This window comes from Oryctolagus cuniculus, chromosome 8, assembly GCF_051225735.1.
Source record: "Oryctolagus cuniculus isolate XC-2025 breed Fujian yellow rabbit chromosome 8, ASM5122573v1, whole genome shotgun sequence".
Taxonomy (NCBI): domain Eukaryota; kingdom Metazoa; phylum Chordata; class Mammalia; order Lagomorpha; family Leporidae; genus Oryctolagus; species Oryctolagus cuniculus.
This window is the reverse complement of record NC_142874.1, coordinates 18,169,451-18,191,327: the sequence shown is the minus strand read 5'-3', so window position 1 is coordinate 18,191,327 and position 21,877 is coordinate 18,169,451. Positions and strand designations below refer to the sequence as shown.

The 21,877-nt window shown below is 40.9% G+C and overlaps 2 protein-coding genes across 2 annotated transcripts in view; both read right to left on the bottom strand.

The window, feature by feature from the left end:
• Nucleotides 1-21,877, bottom strand: part of LOC138843586 (rho GTPase-activating protein 20) — a 92,222-nt gene that overhangs the window by 59,738 nt on the left and 10,607 nt on the right. Inside the window, exons 2-4 of the mRNA XM_089302059.1 lie at nucleotides 9,405-9,556; nucleotides 7,472-7,666; nucleotides 5,378-5,470 (exon numbers count right to left, since the gene is read on the bottom strand). The gene's annotated coding sequence lies outside the window, so the exon portion shown is untranslated. The remainder of the gene's footprint in view (nucleotides 1-5,377; nucleotides 5,471-7,471; nucleotides 7,667-9,404; nucleotides 9,557-21,877) is intronic.
• The window catches only part of LOC149124858 (uncharacterized), a 37,122-nt gene continuing 25,981 nt past the window's right edge, over nucleotides 10,737-21,877 (bottom strand). Inside the window, exon 3 of the mRNA XM_089302068.1 lies at nucleotides 10,737-10,925. Coding sequence (XP_089158194.1) covers nucleotides 10,869-10,925 — 57 coding nt within the window. The 3' untranslated portion in view covers nucleotides 10,737-10,868. The remainder of the gene's footprint in view (nucleotides 10,926-21,877) is intronic.

Genomic DNA, 21,877 nt, shown 5'->3' with positions numbered 1-21,877 from the left:
GACAACATGAAATAATGCTGGACACATCCACAAACATTTCTTAACATCACCCAGGCTTAGATATAACTGGTTGAGTTGGGACCATGTACCAATGGGGCTCTGTGGCCATAATAGGTAAAACCAGTTAGACTGAGCAGAACACAAAACTCTTTCATAAACAGGACAGCCTCTTTCGAGATCTTTTCAGAGAAAACTCTTTGCCATGAAGCCAAGGAAGTGTCTCCCCTGACAGTACAAAGCCTGCTCTTTTGAGCTCAGTAGCACTAAACCAAAGAACAAAAGTAGCTTCTCATGAAACCAGCACCAAAGTCAGGAATTACTTCCTCTGTTTTAAGGAAAACAGGACAGAACTCCTCCTGGGGTGACCAGTCTGCTTAAATGATCACAAGTAGTACAGGAAAAGGCTACCTTGCGCTGGGGACTGGCGGATGACTTCCAGAAGCTCTGACAACATTACTTTCCATGTGTTACAACTCTAGACTCTGTCGACACTATTCAACAGAGACCATGAACAAGTCCCTGAAGACTGTGGGTTCCGCAGTAGTCAAGATCACCCATCATTGTGATGTCAAGGTTCTAAGGCTCATGCCATAACTGACAAACTCTCAAACTGATATAGTGGTTTTCTAGATTTTGGCACCATCATTCAATTCTTCAAAATTTAACTGAGATGATGGTTCATTTGCATGCAGTTGTAAGAAACACAGAGAGATTTCAGCAACCTTCCCTCCAGTTTGCCCAAGCGGCAATATATTTCAAAGCTATAGTGCAATATTATTTCTTTGCATATTTTAGTATAATTATATAATTTTTTATACAAAAATAATATGCACAACATTAAAATGAATACATGATTCACCCATTTTCTGTTCTTGTAGCAAAACCCCTTAGGCTAGGTAATGTGTCAAAGAAAGAAGTTTACTTGTCTGACGGTTTTGGAGGTTGAAAAGTCCAAGAGCATGGGGCCCCACTGACTCAGCCTCTTTTCCTGGCTTATAGACAACCATCTTCACACTGTGTCCTTGCATGGCACACAAAGAGAAGGAGGTAAGGGCTTCAACAGGAGAACTGGGTGGGTGGGGGAAGAACTCTGACCATAGCAGTCTATTTTCACTTCTGTCATTGAACACTGACCTTTCGGCCCTACATACCAAATGGAGAGATAGTATCAATGTGATGCTGTGTCAATTATAAGGTTATTTTAACATATCACAAACACAAAATTCTTTTATTCAATTTCCCCCCTTAAGTGTTTAAATGGGTGATCTCTCACATCACACATAAGGGTGTTAATTGTGAAATTAACAACAGGAGTCACTGTGCATTAACTTCCCATGCAGGACCTCTGTCCTCAAATTGTTGGATTATGAGAGTTAATAGTAAAACTTGTTTGCAAAGATTTACTTCATTTTAATGTATTAAGTGGAGGATGTTATCTATGTCTCATAAGCTATAGTAATGTCTAAGTGCTCACAAAGGATGCACTATGCTTGGGTTCTTCAAAGTTGATTTTCTCAAATATATATACATACATACATACATATATAAATTAAACCTCTAAAAAAGTAAATGGTGATGAACTATCTACACAGGAAAGAAGGTTTTGTAGCAACACTGGCAGGAGGGCTGCAACCAAACTAAGTAGTTTTTGAACCCCCCCTCCTTCAGCATTCGCCATGTAGAGGGTGCTGGTAAAAGGAGTTATTCTAGAAGAGTCTCAGTGTCTCCACCTGCACAACAGAGATGATAGTGCACCTCAAAGGATTGCTGCAACTATAAAATGGGATAACAGTATAGAAAATTTAGCAAGCTAACTCACAGAATAATTCTTGCTTAATACCAAGGCTGCTTAGAAAAGACAGGGAGACATTATTTTCCAAAATAGTGAACACTATCATGGATGTTTGTCCATGGCCAAAGAGAAAGGAGGGAGAATATGTCACGCAATCAAATCCACTGAGCAACGACAAAACGTCAAGCTTCTTGCAAGGTAGTTTATATATAGCCTCCCCTTGCCTCAACATCAGCTTCTGGGGTAAAAATTAGTAATTCCATTTGACAGGTGGAGAAACTGAAGCTCAGTGAAGTTGTGTGACTGGGGGCCAGATACCTAACAGTTGGTAAAGTGAGAACTCTCTAAGTCCTAAATCACACAGTGTTTCCATAGCTAAGCAGTGCCCCCCACCCCCAAGACAAGGGGAAAATATCCTTGGTATTATATACATATGCATGTATATATATTTTGCAGAATCATCTTCCTGGCATGTACCCGGGGCCTCAGTATCTTCTGCAGCTGGATTTGGTGAGCCCTCACACCCATTCATCCTTCACCCTCACAGGGCTGCTTCTGGACCCCTCGGCCTCTGTGGGCAGCTTGTTGATAACTCACAGGCAGCCAGTCTGTATTAGTGCCCAGATATGCTTTTAGTTGCCTGTTACCTTAGGCAGCCAGCCACACCTTGGCATCAGACAGGCTGGGAATAGCAGTCAATACCAAGAAAAGGTTATAATCAATGACTCTCCAGATGTCTACTTGTGCTGGCAGTTATGAGCCCTTGGGAGAACCCTTACACTCCCCATATGTTCTGGTCTCCCTCCTGAATCCCTGTAATTATCCTTTCTCATGTTGGTCCTCTGAACACCCTCATCTTTGCCTCCACCAAGGGAAACATCCTCAGTAGCTGATATCAAGCACCTGCTCCAGTGTTCCTTGCTGCCCTCTGCTGGCAAGAATAGGAAGTCATATTTTACCTCTCAGGACCATGGCACAGGGCAGGTACTTCATTGAGATGAGTCAATTCTGGAACACCAAATTGGAAGTGCTGTCACAAAACTAAGTCCATAAAATGAATACTATTTGAGAACATTTTTGAACAAATCAAAACCATTGTAAAATATCTAAGTGCACCCTGAAATGCTGCTTCTAGCTGCATCTGTCCTCTATCTTTTCATTCAAGGCAGAGTTCCAACATCACAGTGGAAAATCAGGCTCCCAATATTAATCATCATTCCCATAGTTTATAGAAATGAGCAAAAGAAATCACAAAATGGAGGATAAAGCGATAAAGCATATCCTACTCAGCCTTCCTAAAGAAATGAATAATGGTGATGATAACATACACATTAAATCAGATCTCCTAGTTCCCATGTCTGTTTCTCAAGTTGATTGAAACAGAGTAGAGGGGGATAGGATAATACGGTAAACACAAATTAAACACACTATTTGGCTATAAAAATGCATAAAGGAATGAGAGAAGAAAATCATGATGGAAGAAATGTAGTGATGCTATGACTATAATACCCTGGGCTCATAAACTACTCAAGGCAACGTCTCACGAAAAAGATTTTCTCACAATACTGCCTATTTTTTTTTTTTGACAGGCAGAGTGGACAGTGAGAGAGAGAGAGACAGAGAGAAAGGTCTTCCTTTGCCGTTGGTTCACCCTCCAATGGCCGCCGCGGCCGGCGCGCTGCGGCCGGCGCACCGCGCTGATCCGATGGCAGGAGCCAGGAGCCAGGTGCTTTTCCTGGTCTCCCATGCGGGTGCAGGGCCCAAGCACCTGGGCCATCCTCCACTGCACTCCCTGGCCACAGCAGAGGGCTGGCCTGGAAGAGGGGCAACCGGGACAGAATCCAGCGCCCCGACCAGGACTAGAACCCGGTGTGCCGGCGCCGCTAGGTGGAGGATTAGCCTATTGAGCCGCGGCGCCGGCCACAATACTGCCTATTGAAACAGTGCTGAGGGAGCAGGGTGTTAGTTACTCCATTCCTTATGTCTTCATAGAGTAGACTGGCAATTGGATACACAAATATTGTAACTGCCTGGTCTTCACTTCTCCAACTTGGAATGAGATGTACATAGCATTCTATTCTTCTTGCAGCTAAGCTTGTGTGCTGATGCAGGGGACCCTCTCCTGTAACCTCACCTCTGGGAGGCAAGGGCAGATGGTAAAATAGTAGGGTCTTTGGAATTGGGACTGGAGATAGATTATGGATGTTTGAGTTTTGGCAAACTACTTCATATTTCCGCAACTCAGTTCTTATATCTGTAAAAAGAAGATAATGACTTTCAAAGTGTTGTGATGAAGTGTGAGATAAAGCATGGAATAAGATAATTCAATCCCTGATGCCTGCCTGACCCACAAACAGCACTCCAGAAACCCTGGAAGTATTCTCTCAGTGTCTAGATAGGGTTTCTCTGCCGCTCTGCTGGATGGTTCCCCCTCTGGGGCTCGCTGGGTATCAGAAGAGCTGCTTTATCACAAAGAAATACACACCTACCTCTTGGCTTCCAGCAAGTATATCCATATGCAGACAGTTTTCAAGGGTGTTTGAGATAGTATTCTTGCATGGACTTAGATTAGGGGTTGTCCAGTTTATACTTGCAGGGTTTTGGGTACACAGATAATATTCTAAGACAACATAGATTCAGAACGGGTGTTTGGCTCAGCAGTTAAGATGCCAGCATCTTCTACCACAGTGCCAGTATCAAGTCCCAGATCAACTGCCCATTCCACCTTACTACATATACTCCTTCTAGGAGGCAGGACTGCTGGCTCAAGTGCCTGGATCCCTGCCACCAATGTGGGACACCTGAGCTGAGTTCTTTAAACCTGGCATCAGCCTGATCTACCCCCTCACTACTCCAGGAACTTGAGCAAAGAACCAGCAAATGGAAGAACTCTACTTGTTACCCTCTCTGTCTTTCAAACACAGAACATGAATGACAACTGAAAAAAAAGATTTTGATCTGGTTAAGTCCCTTTGTGGAGACAAGTTGCATAGCAAAGGGCACAAATAAACATAGATGAAAATGTATTTCATACAAATAACTGAAAATACACCATGTTTCTCTTATTTAAAAATAGATCCAATGATAGAGGACAAAAATAGGTAACATGGTAACAAAAGTTGACTTGGGTTATCAGAAGGTCAACTCATTTTCCTACCTAGATGGTTTATTATGATCTTATTGCTGGGTCACAAGGTTTTGGCCAGACTGGAACACAATTGTCAACACTCATAGACACAAGGTAGCTTTTCTATGTACACTTTAAAAACAGGCACCAGCAAATACTGCTGGCTTTCAATGATGCAGAATGGAAGGATCCCTACTGTTCCAATTTTACAAAATATAAATAAAAAATCTGAAAGAGAGAGGAGAGTATCCATTCTACAGTTATTCCAACATAAATGCTTATTATGGTGATAGTGAACAAAATTACTTGAAATACAATTTCAGATATTTCACAGATTATTTACAAGTAATCAAAACAGAATTCCTCAAATTCCTCAAGGACTCTCTGGATCTGATGCTCATTTGAATACTTTTCTGAGTAGATAGAAAATTGAGTTTCACACCAGTCACAGATCTTACCTGATGGATTCTTTAAGCAAAGAAAGATTAAGATAAAGGCTTCTGTCTTCTGTTTCCTTCCATTCTTTAGTCAATCATCTAATAGTGGAACACCTGAGGAAAGTGTAAATAGAAATCACACAATCAGACATGGGTAAATTTTGAAAGCATGTGAAGGGAATCTCCTGTGTCCTGGACACTCAATTGCTCAAAGGATGCAAAAGGTGAAAAGAAAATGGTTCAGAAACACTTTATTGGATGTGCTGTTGGGAAGCCACAGGATGAACTTCCTTGGCTGGGGAATGAAGGGAGGGACCATGGAAATGTCAAACTACAGCACAACTGGGATACCCATCGAGCCCACAGTTCAGCTTCCTCAGTAATGCATGACATTAAATGAAATTACTCAAATAAAGAACCTAGAAACAACAAAGCAGTGTGTTACTCAGTGTGTTAATATTCTTGAATTGAGAAATCCCCCATGTGAACTTCCTACTCGAAAAGCTGAATATCACAGTCTTAGTGAGCTTGAAGAAATTCATCTTAATTTAAACCTGACAGCATTAGTCACACCTGGTTGGGAATTTAGGAGTTACAGCGTAGCATTCTACCACCATTCTGTTCTTTCACATACAAGACATGGGGAAAATATTAAACACTACAATTGAAATGAAATTGCAAATGGAAGCAGAAGGGAAAAATGTCTCTGTGGGAATATGTACCCTATGATGCTAATGGTCTCTGAGCCTATATTTTAAAACAGGGTCGTGATAATGATCAGAAGAAGCTTCACTGCATTCTAATTATAAAGGCAGCTTCCGTTCAGCACGTATGTTTATATAGTGAGAAAATGATTAACAAGACAGGTGTGGAACCCTTGTTCTACTATGAGCCTTTTTATACACTCTAAGCAAAATACTACATTTTTAAAAACCTTCCTGCCCAAGTTTTCAGATCAAAATTCTCCCAGATAATACCTCAAAGAAATGGCAAGCTGTGGTTTAGAAAAATATGGAATTGACATAAATTTGGAGAAATCTCCAACGTGAGATGGTATGGATGAAAACAAATCATGATATTTTTCAAGAGAGCTTAAACTTGAAAGAAATCAACAACTCTCTGAGCTAGGGGAGTCTTCAATAGTGGTGCCCAAGAGTAAATTGTGATCTGTTACAAGGCTGGCAAATGACAACTACTGGGTCAAAAACAGGTCAAATACTTAACGTTACCCATGGTCATTCACTCACACAATATTGTCTCTGACAGTTTCAGGCTACAAGGTAAAGTTTCGGGCTACCCAAGTAAAGTGAAAGATAACAACATGTAAAGATTCTTTTTCTTGTCAGTCCTCCCCCCAAAATAGTTAACGATTTACACTGTACTAGATATTATAATGTCATCCAGAGTTGGTCTAGAGTATGCAGGAATATATGACCAGATGAAATGGAAGTAATATACCATTATACATAAGGAATGTGAGTATCTTTGGAATTTATTATCCACAGGTGAGTGCAACCGATCCTCAAGGACCAGAGAGACAACTGTACTCTCTGGCTTGGCCATGAGACATGGCAAATATGGAAACGTTGGCGAAAGGTAGTGTGAATGATTCTGAGTTAATCTTAAGAGTCCAGGGTAGCCACTAGCCCTCCAATGGCAGAATGAGAACTGTGAAAGAGACCCACTCTAGCTATCTACAAATTTGCATGAGAAACAAAACACTCATTGAGTCAGCCTGGTGTCACAGTGGGTTAAGCCACCATTTGTGATGCCCAAGTCAAAATGGTGGTACAAGTCCCAGCTGCTCTGCTTCCAATCCAGCTCCCTGCAAACGTACCTGTGAGACTGATGGATCATGCCCCAAGCTCTTGGGCTCATTGCTACCCATGTGGGAGACCCGGGGGTAGATCCATGATCCTTTTTTTCAGCCTGGCCCAGACCTAGCTGTTGCAGGCATTTGGAGGAGGGAACAGATTTTTGATATCTCTATCTATCTACCTATCTACCTACCTCTCTTTCTCTATCCCCTCCGTGTGTGCATATATGTGTATATGTATGCATATGTGCATCACTCGGACTTTCAAAAAGTAAACAGACAGAACAAAAAATACTTACTGTTGATATTCTCTGTTTGAATGTAGCAAAATCCAAATTTCATGGGTGAGTATACTCTGCTTAAGCTTTCCCATAGAGGCTGGCTTCTCAGATTGACAACACTAGGAAAAGGATCTCACTCAAAGTTCAGGTGTGGTTTAAGTCTCAACTTCTGATGTTGATGGGCTCAACTGCAACAGGTGTTCATTCCTCTACCTATGATAAGAAAAACTGAGTGATAGCTAATCCAGACCAGCGGCCCACCACACTCTTAGAATGCTGCATTTTCTGTGTAGAGCAATGTGTGGATGTCAGCCGTGACTCCTCAGCTTTTGGTTTAAATGTCTTCTACATAAGGGAAGCCTCCCAGCACAGGAGGTTGAGACAAGTTTGCTTGATGTTGCAGCGGATTAGTCCACCACCACTTGTGATGCCACACTCCATATTGGAATGCTGATTTGAATCCAGCTGCCCTTCTATCTAGCCCCTTACTAGAGAACCTAGAAAAGCAATGGACTATGGTCCAAGGACTTGGGCCCCTAGCTACTTACGTGGGAAGCCCTGCTGTAGTTCTAGGATCTTGATCTGACTTGGTCCAGTGCTGTCTATTGTAGATATTTGGGTAGTGAACCACTGGTTTTGAGGTATACATATCTCTCTCTCTCTCATTTCTCTCTCTCTCTCCATTCCTCTCTCCCTCTGTCCTTAGTCACTCTAAATTTCAACTAACTAAATAAAATAGGACATAAAAAACCCCACAAGAGTGTACAGCAACAGATAGATGATATAAAGCTCTAAGAATTTGTGCTAAAGATGCTAGCTGACAGGGAATGAACAAAATGCATGTCAACCTTTAAAAATGTCATTTCACAGAATGCCTAGTGAAACACCTCATGATGTGAAAAGGCATACAGAGCTTTCTTTGCCACTTTTCCTGAAATGATCAAGCTCACTAACGTCAATAGCTCCCTTACTTCATAAAGATTTTCAGGGTCCACACATTTGCAATGAGAACCCAGAAGCTGCCCTTGCTCTCAGGTTTTCAGCCTTGCTTGTCATTCCTTTTGCTACCTTTCTGAACCCAGTTTGGGCTGTTTTAAAGGTGAATGGCTCAGCTAAAGCAAAACCGGTGCTACAGAAGGAGCTGGAAGCAACAGACTGGTTGGCATCTCCTACTACTGAGACCAACATTTCATTCTAGGGCATTACTTTCTGGACTTCACTTCTAGATGCACTACTATAATTAATCATATATGTAGTAATAATAAGATCATTGCTTTGCCAAATATAGACAGGAAAGACTGACATTTAAAGTGTCATGGAGTGTTTTGGGGAAGATCTCATTATTGCCATTGTTTACCAAATTGACATATAATGTTCCAGGCAGTCTCTGCTTTCTAGAAGAATTTTTTAACATATTTCATAAAAAGACTACCAGAATTTTTATCTCCATGTTTTACTAAAACACCATGCCTGCTTTCCTTCTGAATCCACGTTTCAAGTGTTAGAGGTACTGAACAGCCCTAGAGTTCAACTGAATGTTTCAGTCTTAACAGAGCTCACTGAGGCTATTTGGAAACCTAGATGTCTGACTGCTCCTAATCAACGCTACTTCCATTTGTGTATGAGTAATTCCCTTATCAGCAAACTCCATTTGTTGGGTGATCTGTTCTAGCCCCCTGAAATCCCACTAGGTAATTCCAACAACTCTCAGGTTATGGTGTTTCATAAAAGCATTCCTGTAACCATCATTACATATTGATATCTATTTGTTTAGCACTATGAGATGAAGGAATGCAAGAGATTCCCCCCTATTCTTAAAAAGCACACAATTGGATTAGAACCGTAATCTTGGTTAATACCATAATTATTTGGCTATAATTATGGTTAAACCACAATCTTGCATAATTACAAACAGAAAAATATGCATAATTAAATGAACCAGTTTGCTTACTACATGATCCTCAGTCACGTATTTTCCTCTTTTCAGATCTCAAGTTCCAGAGAGGCCAGGACCTTGCTGAATTCGTCCTGGCACTTGGCACACAGTATTCTGCACATTCACAGATGCTCATAAGTCATTTTTGATGAATGGATGTGCATTTGCTTAATAAAGGTGAAGATTAAATGAGTTACATACATGAAGACCTTAGGACAACATCTATTATTAAGACATTAATATAGTAAAATATTGGCCGGCGCCGCGGCTCAAAAGGCTAATCCTCCGCCTGCGGCGCCGGCACACCAGGTTCTAGTCCCAGTCTGGGCGCTGGATTCTGTCCCGGTTGCCCCTCTTCCAGTCCAGCTCTCTGCTGTGGCCTGGGAAGGCAGTGGAGGATGGCCCGGGTGCTTGGGCCCTGCACCCCATGGGAGACCAGGAGAAGCACCTGGCTCCTGACTTCGGATCAGCGCAGTGCAGCGGCCGCAGCAGCCACTGGAGGGTGAACCAACAGTAAAGGAAACCCCTTCTCTCTCTCTCTCTCTCTCTCACTGTCCACTCTGCCTGTTAAAAAAAAATTGAAAAAATAAAATATAAAAAAAATTATAGTAAAATATTATCAAATGGATAAGATTTAGAATAGAGATTAGAATAGACATTCTAAAATTTATTTTAAAGTGACCTTGGAAAAAATAGGTGATAACAGAAAGAATACACCTTATGACACTATTGATGAAGGCAATGTATTAAGCATGCTGTTTAAATACATAAAGACTAAAGGTGTATAATAGCACTGCAATCCAACAGTTGTTAAACAAAACCCAAATAACATTTTTATTTCAAAATAATGCATACTTTAAAACTGTTGTTAGGAGAGGAAGGGGGATGTAAATTAACACTTATCTAATCACCTGAAAGTATCTTCGGAGTTATTCAAAGACTCCCGAAGTAACTAAGAGGAATGCTCTGATTTCATAGCAAAGTATGTCTAGAATGATGCTCAACAGTATAATGTTCATAGAAGCATGAGCATTCTCCACCCAGGGTGACTGAGACCTCCAGAAGTTTACACAATATATTGGGAATTTCATACATTTAAATGAGGTATGAGTATCATAACGATACATGTCAATCTAGGAAAGCATCTGCAATCATCCTTTATAGGTAAAAATGTGTCTGAACAATTGATTAAGTGGGCCATCTAGTATACCACGCGTATATGAATAGTTAAGTTCAAAATCCAATGCTATAGACTAAAAGCAATTATGTTAAAAGTATCCTACCTAGATAAATAAATGACAGACTCACTAGCCTTTCTAGCCATGATGAATCTCCAGGTGAACTCAACTCAAGCAAAGGAGCTCCTCCATCTCTCTACAGAAATGAACAGGAAATGCAAGAAGCAGCACCTGCTGCAGAGACCCAATTCCCACTTCACGGATGTCAAGTGCCCAGGATGCTGTAAGATAACCACGGACTTTAGCCATGTGCAAATTGTAGTTTTGTGTGTTGGCTGCTGCACTGTCCTCTGCCAGTCTAAAGGAGACAAAGCAATGTTTACAGAAGAAAATTCATATCTCATAAAACATACCTGAGAAACAAATGGTACTTCATATGAATCTAATTCCAAATAATTAGGACTCATGTGGTAATAAAAGGAAATTACCAAAGTAGGATACTCTTATTCCTGCCAAACCATTCATCATCATAGTCTGATCACACTCAATATCAAAGTGCCATCTTTCAAGGACCCCAACCACTTTTTTTTTTGGACAGGCAGAGTTAAACAGTCAAAGAGACAGACAGAGAGAAAGGTCTTCCTTTACTGTTGGTTCACCCCCCCAAATGGCTGCCACGGCCGGTGCGCCACGTCGATCCGAAGCCAGGATCAGGTGCTTCCTCCTGGTCTCCCACGTGGGTGCAGGGCCCAAGCACTTGGGCCATCCTCCACTGCCTTCCCGGGCCACAGCAGAGAGCTGGACTGGACTGGCGCCCCAACCAGGACTAGAACCCGGGTGCCGGTGCTGCAGGCAGAGGATTAGATAGTGAGCCATGGCACCAGCCTGACCCCAACCACTTTTTTTTTTTGGACAGGCAGAGTGGACAGTGAGAGAGAGAGACAGAGAGAAAGGTCTTCCTTTGCCGTTGGTTCACCCTCCAATGGCCGCCACGGCCAGCGCACTGCGCTGATCCAAAGGCAGGAGCCAGGTACTTATCCTGGTCTCCCATGGGGTGCAGGGCCCAAGCACCTGGGCCATCCTCCACTGCACTCCTTGGCCACAGCAGAGAGCTGGCCTGGAAGAGGGGCAACAGGGACAGAATCCGGTGCCCCAACCGGGACTAGAACCCGGTGTGCCGGCGCCGCTAGGCGGAGGATTAGCCTAGTGAGCCGCAGCACCGGCCCCAACCACTTTTAATATATGAGGTGACTCCCACCAGTTCCTGAGCCAAATACTTTGATAACCAATCCATAACACACAGCAACATATTCCTTTACATTGTTCAATTATCTCTAATTTTTGAAATCTATAGGGAAAGAAAGCAGTTTTCCATCTGCAGGATCACTCTCCAAATGCCCACAGCAGCTGTGGCTACACTTGGCCAAGTTCAGAAGCCTGGATCTCCAGCCAAGTCTCCTGGGAGGGTGGCAGAGTCCAAGTATTTGAATCAACAATGGATGCCTCTCAGAATGCGCATTAGCAGCAAACTGCATTAGAAGCAGAGGCAGAGGCAGGACTGAACACAGGTACTCTGTGTTCACTCTTCTCATGCCCCACATTCCACCATCAGCACATTTCCACCACTGTTATTTTGTATCTCCTTTCAAAAGCAAGAGAACTTGCCCCATACATGGTCAAGCTCTGGTTTTCACATTCACAGTACTTGGTCTTGGGTTCCAAGATGGCGGAGTAGGGAGGGAGCCTACTGCTCTAGCCCAGGAGAAGATAGCTTTAAAAAAAGTGGACAGAGTATAGTCTCAGAGAAGAGTTAGGGAGAAAACAGCAAAGGAAACGCTACCAAAATTAAAGGGACATGGTGGACATACATAGATGGTGTGGGTGCCCAGGCTCAGGTCTCCAGCAGCAGAGCCTACACACCAGCATTGGAAAGGGGGGTGGGGGTGAGACCAGACTGCAGCAGCCCAAGCCAGTGGCAAAAATAGCTGCAAGAAGAACCTAGAGGGAACCCAGCTTGCAACCCCATGGGGGATAGTGTACCGGCTAAACTAGAGGAGGGAAATGAAAAAGGACAATCACTTTACAATGGCATCCTGTAACAAGCCAATAGAGCAGGTGTCATTTTGGACATATGTAACAGCTGTGCCAGCTCGTGTCCATGCCCAGCAACTAGTTGAGTGCAGACCCTGAGTGGTGGGGAGAACTAACAGGGGGATAGGAGCCTGTGACTATGTGAGGCTTCTCTACTGGGACTGTGAAAAAAACTGAGGGAGTGTGGGAGGGAGCATGGCTGGGACTCTGGGCACTCACACTGGGAGACTCCACATGCTCAGGGCTTCCTGGTTACCTGGAGAGAGACATCGCTGGAGAATCTGAACTTACACTGAGGACTGCACAGATCCTTTGTGTGCTCCTTGGGACAGAGTGGATGAATATTATAGCCACTGGGGCTAGCGCTGAGGTACTGGACTCCATTAAGGAGAGGAGCTCAGCTGAGCAGAAAAACTTTCCCTTCTGATAAAAAAGAGAGAGCGAGATTTATCATGCCCAACCTGGGTGTGTCAACATAGGCATGCCCTCAACCCTGGAGAACTGAACAGAGCTCTCCGGCCACATCCACTACAAGCCTCTATAGAGATTCAAAAGCAGACATTCCACTTATCTACACAGTCACAGTACAAATATAAAACACACCAGAGCAAAAAAGGAAAAAAAAAAAAGAACAATGAGTATCTCCACAAATGCCAAACAACAAATGCAGCAATTCAAGAAACAAGAAGGAGGAAGACAACATGAAGTCCCCAAAAGAACACAATGCTTCCATGCTAGATTGTGAAGATGATGAGATGGAAGAAATGCAAGAAACGGAGCTCAAAAAATTGATCATAAGATTACACAGAAATAATCAGAAGCAAACGCACAAACTACTGAAATCCATACAGCATATGAAAGGAAATTTCTCCCATGAAATTGAGATCAGAAGGAGAAATCCAAACGAAATGAAGAATTCAACAGAACAAATACAAAAATGCAACTGAGAGCCTTAACAATAGAATTGGTGAAGCAGAAGAAAGACTATAAGACTTAGAAGACAAAGCACAGGAAAGAATACAGTCAAACCAAAGACAAGAAGAGGAAATTAGAAACCTAAAAAACACGGTTGGGAATATACAGGATACTATAAACACACACACACACACACACACACACACACACACACAATTTGGGTTCTAGGAGTTCCTGAAGACATGGAGAGAGAGAAAGGATTAGAAAGCCTTTTTAGGGAAATATTAACAGAAACCTCCCTAGTCTGGAGAGATAAAAAGACATCCAAGTACAGGGAACACACAGGAAATCTAATAGACAAGGCCAAAAAATACCCTCACCACAACACACTGTAATCAAAGTCACCACAGTAAAACCTAAAGAGAAGATTCTAAAACATGCATGAGAGAAATGCCAGATTACTTTCAGAGAATCTCCAGTTAGACTCACAGCAGACATCTCATCAGAAACCCTACAAGCTAGGAGAGAATGGTGAGACATAGTCCAAGTCTTAAGAGAAAAAAAACTGTCATCCCAGAATATTATACCCTGCAAAGATCTCATTTATGAATGAAAATGAAATAAAGACCTTCCCTAACAAAGAGAAATTAAAACAATCTGTTGCCACCTGTCCAGCCCAACAAAAAATGCTTAAGGATGAGTCGCACACAGAAATACTGTCATCACTATGAAAGAAGGTGAAGGAAGAAAATCAATCAGTGAAAGCTCAAAGAAAATTCAAACTAAAAAAATGGGAATATTTTTGGAAAAACGGCAGGAAAAAGTGATTACATATCAATAGTCACCTTGAATATATAAATGGCCTCAACTCCCCCATTAAAAGGCACAGACTGGCTGAATGGATTTAAAAAAACATCTATTTGCTGCCTACAAGATTCACATCTCATCAAGAAAGATGCATGCAGACTGAAAGTGTAAGGGTGGAAAAAGATATGCCATGCCAACAGAATCCAAAAGGAGTTAGTGTAGCCATCCTAATATTAGACAAAATAGACTTTAACACAAAAACTGTTGAAAGAGACAAAGGATAGGCTTGGTGCTGTGGCACAGTGGGTTAACACCCTGGTCTGAAGCGCCAGCATCCCATATGGACACCGGTTTGAAAGCTCGCTGCTCCACTTCCAATCCAGCTCTCTGCTATGGCCTGGGAAAGCAGGAGAAAGGTGGCCCAAGTCCATCAGCACAGCTCCAGTCATTGTAGCCAATTGGGGAGTGAACCAGCAGATGAAGACTGACTGACCGCTCTCTCTCTCTCTCTCCCGATCTCTCTCTCTCTCTCTCTCTGCCTCTGCCTCTCTCTATGTAACTCTTTCAAATAAATCAATCTTCTTTTTTTCTTTTTTAAAAACTTTTATTTTTAAATATAAATTCTAAAAGTACAACTTTTGGATTATAGCGGCTTTCCCCCCCATAACCTTCCTCCCATCTCCCACTCCCTCTCCTATCCCATTCTTCATCAAGATTCATTTTCAATTATTTTTATGTACAGAAGGTCAACTTGGTATATACTAAGATTTCAACAGTTTGCACCTACACAGATACACAATGTATATAGTACTGTTTGAAGATTAGTTTTACCATTAATTTGCATAGTACAACATATTAGGGACAGAGATCCTACATGGGGAGCAAGTGTACAGTGACTCCTGTTGTTGATATAACAATTGACACTCTTATTTATGACACTAGTCTTGTTTATGTGGTCCCTTTGACATTTAATCCTATCTTTTTGATCAATTATGAACTGCAACTGATCACTTTGGCTAGTAAGATGGCATTGGTACATGCCACCTTGATGGCACTGATTTGGAATCCCATGGAACATTTCTAGCTCTACCATTGGGGTAAGTCCGAGAGAACATGTGCCAAACTATACATCTCTTCCCTCTCTTATTCCCACTCTTCTATTTAACAGGGATCACTTTTCAGTTAAATTTAAACACCTAAGAATATTTGTGTGTAAATGAAAGAGTTCAACCAATAGTATTAAGTAGAAAAAAAAATACTAAAGGGAATAAAACAGTAAGTTTTTCCTTGACAGTCAGGACAAGCACTGATCGAGTCATTGTTTCTCATAGTGTCCATTTCACTTCTACAGATTTCCTTTTAGATGCTAAGTTAGTTGTCACTGATCAGGGAGAGCATATGATATTTGTCCCTTTGGGACTGGCTTATTTCACTATGTATGGTGTTTTCCAGATTCCTCCATTCTGTTTCAAATGACCAAATTTCATTTTTTACTGCTGTATAGTATTCTATAGAGTACATATTCCATATTTCTTTAGCCAGTCTACTGTTGATGGGCATTTAGGATGATTCCATGTTTTAGCTATTGTGAATTGAGCTGCAATAAACACTGAAGTGCAGACAGATCTTTTATCAAATAAATAAATCTTTAAGGGGGGGCACTATGTAATGATTAGGGGATCAATTCAACAGGAACATGTAACTACTATAAATATATATGCACCTAATCACAGGGCAACTGGCTATTTAAAAGAAATGTTAAAGGATTTAAAGGGAGACTTAGACTCCAGTGCAATAGTAATGGGGAACTTCACTACTCCACTTTAAGCAATGGACAGATCAACCAGAAAGAACATCAACAGGAGAAGAGCAGATTTAATCGACGCTATACACCAAATGGACCTAACAGAGATCTAGAAAACTTTTCGCCCTACAGTCGCAGAATACACATTCTTATCAGCAGTGCATGAAACTTTCTCTAGGACTGACCACATATGAGGCCATAAAGGAAGTTTTAGCAAATTCCAAAAAAATCAAAATCATACCATGCGTCTTCTAAGACCACAATGGAATGAAGCTGGAAATCAGCAATTCAGGAATCTCTAGAGCATATACAAACATGGAGACTGAACAACATGCTCCTGAATGAACAGTGGGTCAAACAACAAGTCAACAGAGAAATCAAAAAATTTCTGGAAACAAAGGAAGACAACATAACATATCAAAACTTATGGGATATAGCAAAGCAGTGTTAAAAACAAAGTTTATAGCAATAGCTGCCGAAATCACAAAACTGGAAAAGCACCAAATAAATGAGCTACGTGCATCTCAAGGATCTGGAAAAAACAACAGTAAACCAAACCCAAAACTAGTAGGAAACAAGAAAAAAATTAGAGGAGAAATCAACAAAATTGAATTAAAAAATATAAAAGATCAGCAAAACGAAGAGCTAATTTCTTTAAAAAAAAATAAATAAACAAAACTGACACACCATTGCCCAACTAACCAAAAAAAAAGACCCAATTCAATAAAATTAGAGATGAAAAAGGAAATGGACAACACACACCACAGAAATAAACAAAATCCTCAGAAATGACTACAAAGAGCTGTATACCAACAAACTGGGAAATGTAGAAGAAATTCCTAGACACATATAAGCTACCTAAATTGAGGCATGAAGACATAGGAAACTTAAACAGACTCGTAACCAAGACAGAAGTTGAATCATTAATAAAGGCCCTCCCCACAAAGAAAAACCCAGGACTGGATGGCTGCACTGCTGAATTCTACCAGACATTTAAAGAAGAATTCACTGCAATTCTTCTGAAGCTATTCAAAACAGTTGAGAGGGAATCCTCCCAAATTCATTCTACAAAACCAGCACCACCTTAATTCCTAAACCTGAAAAAGATGCAACAGAGAAAGAGAATTACAGGCCAATTTCCCTGAAAAACATACATGCAAAAATCCTCAACAACTTCTAGCCAATTGAATCCAACATCAGAAAGATCACTCACCCAGACCAACTGGGATTTATCCCTGGTATGCAGGGATGGCTTAACATTCACAAATCAATCCATGTGATACATCACATTAGAAAAATGCTGACAAAAACCGTATGACTATCTCAGTAGATGCAGAGAAAGCATCTGATAAAATACAACAGCCATTCATGACGAAAACTCTAAGCAAATTGGGCAAAACTTGGAAGCATTCCCACTGAGATACAGTACCAGACAGGGATGGCCACTCTCACCACTGCTACTCAATATAGTCCTGGAAGTTTCAGCCAGAGCCTTACGGCAAGAAAAAGAAATCAAACGGATACCAATTAGAAAAGAGGAAATCAAAATTTCCTAGCTACAGATGACATGATTCTATACGTAGGGGATTCAAAAAAATGCCACCAAGACTCTACTGGAACTTATAGGAGAGTTTGGTAAAGTAGCAGGATATAAATTCAACACACAAAAACCAACAGCCTTTGTATACACAAACAATGCCAGCTGAGAAAGAACTTCTAAGATCGAACCCATTCATAATAGCTACAAAAAGTCAAATACTTTGGAATAAATATAAGCAAGGATGTCACAGATCTCTCCAATGAGAATAACAAAACATTACAGAAAGAAATAGGAGAAGATGCCAAAAAATGGAAAAACCTTCCATGTTCATGGTTTGGTAGAGGCAATATCATCAAAATGTCCATTCTTCTGAAATCAATTTAAAAATTCAATGCAATACTGATCAAAACACCAAAGACAATCTTCTCAGATCTAGAAAAATGATGCTGAAATGCATATGAAGACACAGGAGACCTCGAATAGCTCAAGTCAGCTTATACAACAAAAATAAAGCCAGAGGCAGCACGATACCAGTTTTCCAGACATACTCCAAGGCAGTTATAATCAAAATAGTCTGGTACTGGTACAAAAACAGATGGATAGAACAATGAAACACACAGACTAGACACACCAGAAATCAATCTACACATCTACAACCAATTTATATTTGATGAAGGAGCCAAAAAACCAATCCCAGGAGCAAGGACAGTCTCTTCCTGAAATGGTGCTGGAAAAACTCGACTTCCATACACAGAAGTATGAAGCAAGGCCCCTACCTTATCCCCCTACTCAAAAATCCACTCAACATGGATTGGAGATGTAAATCTATGACCCAACACCATCAAATTATTAGAGAACAGTGGAAAAACCCTGCAAGACATTGGCACAAGCAAAGAGTACTTGGAAAATACCCCAGAGGTGCATGCAGTCAAAGCCAAAATTAAACATGAGATTACTTCAAATTGAGAACTTTCTGTATGGCGAAAGAAACAGTCAGGAAAGTGTAGAGGCAACCAAAGGAATGGGAGAAATTATCTGCAAACTATATGACTTAAGAAGGATTAATAACCAGAATCTACAAAGAGATCAAGAAACTCCGTAACAACAAAAAACAACCCAGTTAAGAGATGGGCCAAGGACTTAAACAAACATTTTGCAAAAGAGGAAATCCAAATGGCTAACAGACACATGAAAAAATGTTTAGGATCACTAACCATCAGGGAACTGCAAATCAAAACCACAATGAGGTTTTGCCTCACCCCGGTTAGAATGGCTCACATACAGAAATCAGCATACAAGAAATGCTGGTGAGGATGTAGGGGAAAAGGTACCCTAATCCACTGTTGGTGGGAATGCAAACTGGTGAAAACCACTATAGAAGACACTTTGGAGAAACCTCAGAAGTCTGAATATATTCCTACCATATGACCCAGCCATCCCACTCCTTGTAAGTTACCAAAGAGAAATGAAATCATCACACAAAAGAGCTATCTGTACCTCCATGTTTATTGCAGCTCAATTCACAATAGCTAAGACATGGAATTAACCTAAATGCCAATCAATGGAAAACTGCATAGAGAAATTAAGGGATATGTACTCTATGGAATACTACATTGCGGTAAAAAAAAAAATCCCATCATTTGAAACAAAATGGAGGAATCTTGAGAACACCATACTTAGTGAAATAAGCCAGTCCCAAAGGGACAAATATCACTTTCTCCCTGATCTGTGACAACTTACAGGACACCTAAAAGGAAACCTCTAGAAGTGAAATTGACACTAAGAGAAGCAATGACTTGAACAGCCCTTGTCTTGACTGTCGAGAAACAGTTTATGCTTTTATTGTTTTCACTATGCTCTTTTTCTACTTAATGCCACTGGTTGAGCTCTTTACTTAACATAGAATTAATCATAGATGTTTAAATCCATTTGAAAATAGATCCCAGTTAAAAAAAAATAAGAAATGGAATAAGAAAGAGAAGAGATGTACAGTTCAGCAAAAAGTTCCCATGGACTTACCCCTGAGGGTAAAGCTAAAAACTTGCCATGGGACTCCAAATCACATGAAGCTGGGTGGTACTAATGCCACCTTACTAATCAAAGTGATCATATTAGGTGTGTAACTGATCATATAGATAGGATGAAGTGTCAAAGGAATCACATAAACAAGACCAAGTGTCTGCTAATGACAATAGAGAGAATTAAAAAGGAGAGAATGATCCAACATGGAAAGTAGTCCACACAGCAGACTCACATAATGACAAATGCCCTAAACAGCACTCTGACCTCAGAATCAGCCCTTAAGGCATTTGGATCTGACTGAAAGGCCCATGAGAGCATTTCAGGCATGGAAAACCAAGATACTGTAGCAAAAAAAAAATGATCACCATGAAGGATGTCTGTGAATGAGGTTCCAGGGTAAAGAAGAGGCCATCAAAGAAGGATGAGCTTTTCTTTGAAGGGAGGAGAGAACTTCCACTTTGCTTATGGCCTTGTCTAAATACTGCCAGAGTTTGTGGACTCAAAATGCCTCCATAGCCTTGGCAGCTCATGTCAAGAGCCTCGGGTGATTACTGATGTCATCAATACGAGTGTCAACTGTTAAATCAACATTACAGGAGTCACTGTGCACTTACTCCCATGTAGGACCTCTGTCCTTAATGAGTTGTACTATGAGAATTAACTGTAAAACTTGTCTTCAAACAGTACTTTATACTTCGTGTGTGTGCATTAGGGTAAACTGTTGAAATCTTTACTTAATATAGAGTTGGGCTTCTGTATATAAAGATAAGTAAAAGTTAGCATTAATGAAGAATGGCATGGGCGAGGTAGCAGGAGGTGGGATGAGACTGGGGGGTGGGAGGGTGGGTATGGGGGCAAGAACTGCTATATTCCTAAAGATGTACCTATGAAATTTGTATTCATTAAACAAAATCTTTCTTAAAAAACTCACAGTGTTCATACCACACAAAATACTGGATGACGGGTGCATTATGAACACCCTGATGCTAGAGAAGAGCACCGGAGATGGTTATTCATGCAATCACCCCACTAAAAATGTAAAATTCTAACTGTGACAGCTGCTATGAAAGGGGAACTGGGCCTGGCTTTGTGGTGTAGGGAGTTAAGCTGCCACTTGCAGCACTGGCACCCCATATGAGTGCTGGTTCGAGTAGCAGTTGTTCCACTTCTGATCCAGCTCCTTCCTAATGTGCCTTGGAAAGCAGAAGGGAATGGCCCAGGTTTTTTGGCCCCTATGCCCACCATGTGGGAGACCAGGAAGAAACATTACTATGCTCCTAAGTCTGCATATATATTAAATACATGACATTTGTTCACTTAACATTTTCATTAGATTTCATTTAAAGTAAACAAAATTCATGTATTTCACACATACAAATTTAGGAACATAGTGATACCTCCCACCCTACCCTTCTTCCCATCCACTCTCCCACCCATTCTCCTCCTTCCTCTATTATTCCCAAGAACTGTATCTATGAACTATATTGAATCTGTTAAGACTAACTGAAAATAAAATAAAACCCTTAAAATAAAAAAAGGAAAGGTCAGCTGAATCACAAGAAGGATTTCAAAAACAAAAAGGGGACCCAGCTTATAAACAAAAAAACTACAATGGCTGTTCTGTTGTTCAGTGATGATTTGTTTTCCTTCTTTGACCTTCAGTTTCCTAGTTAAACCTAATTTTATTTTCCTGAGGTAAACATACTTTTTTTAATTTCTGGAGCACCTAGTGTGTACATCATGGTATTATACTTTAAATTACTTCCACCTTAAAAAAAAAAAAAACTTAAAAATAATTCTACAGATGAGACATCTGAAATTCAGAGAGATAGAGAATCTCCCCTGAGTCCTATGCTATTTATCATCTCAATGATCTGGGGAGTGTAAATAGAAAGAGAAGTCAGAGAAGAGAAGGACGGGTGCCCGCCCGAAGGATTCCAGAATCCAGGTGCAGAGGGGCAGTCTCCAGCATCCAAGGAAGTCCATTGACAGGCTGAAATTTATATGAGACTGTATTCATTTGACTTAAATTCCCAATTTATGAATTTTTAATGGTTCAGTTTGAAATATATGAACAAACATTTATTGAATGAATACAAAACTAGACCATGCAACTTATTCTTATCCATAC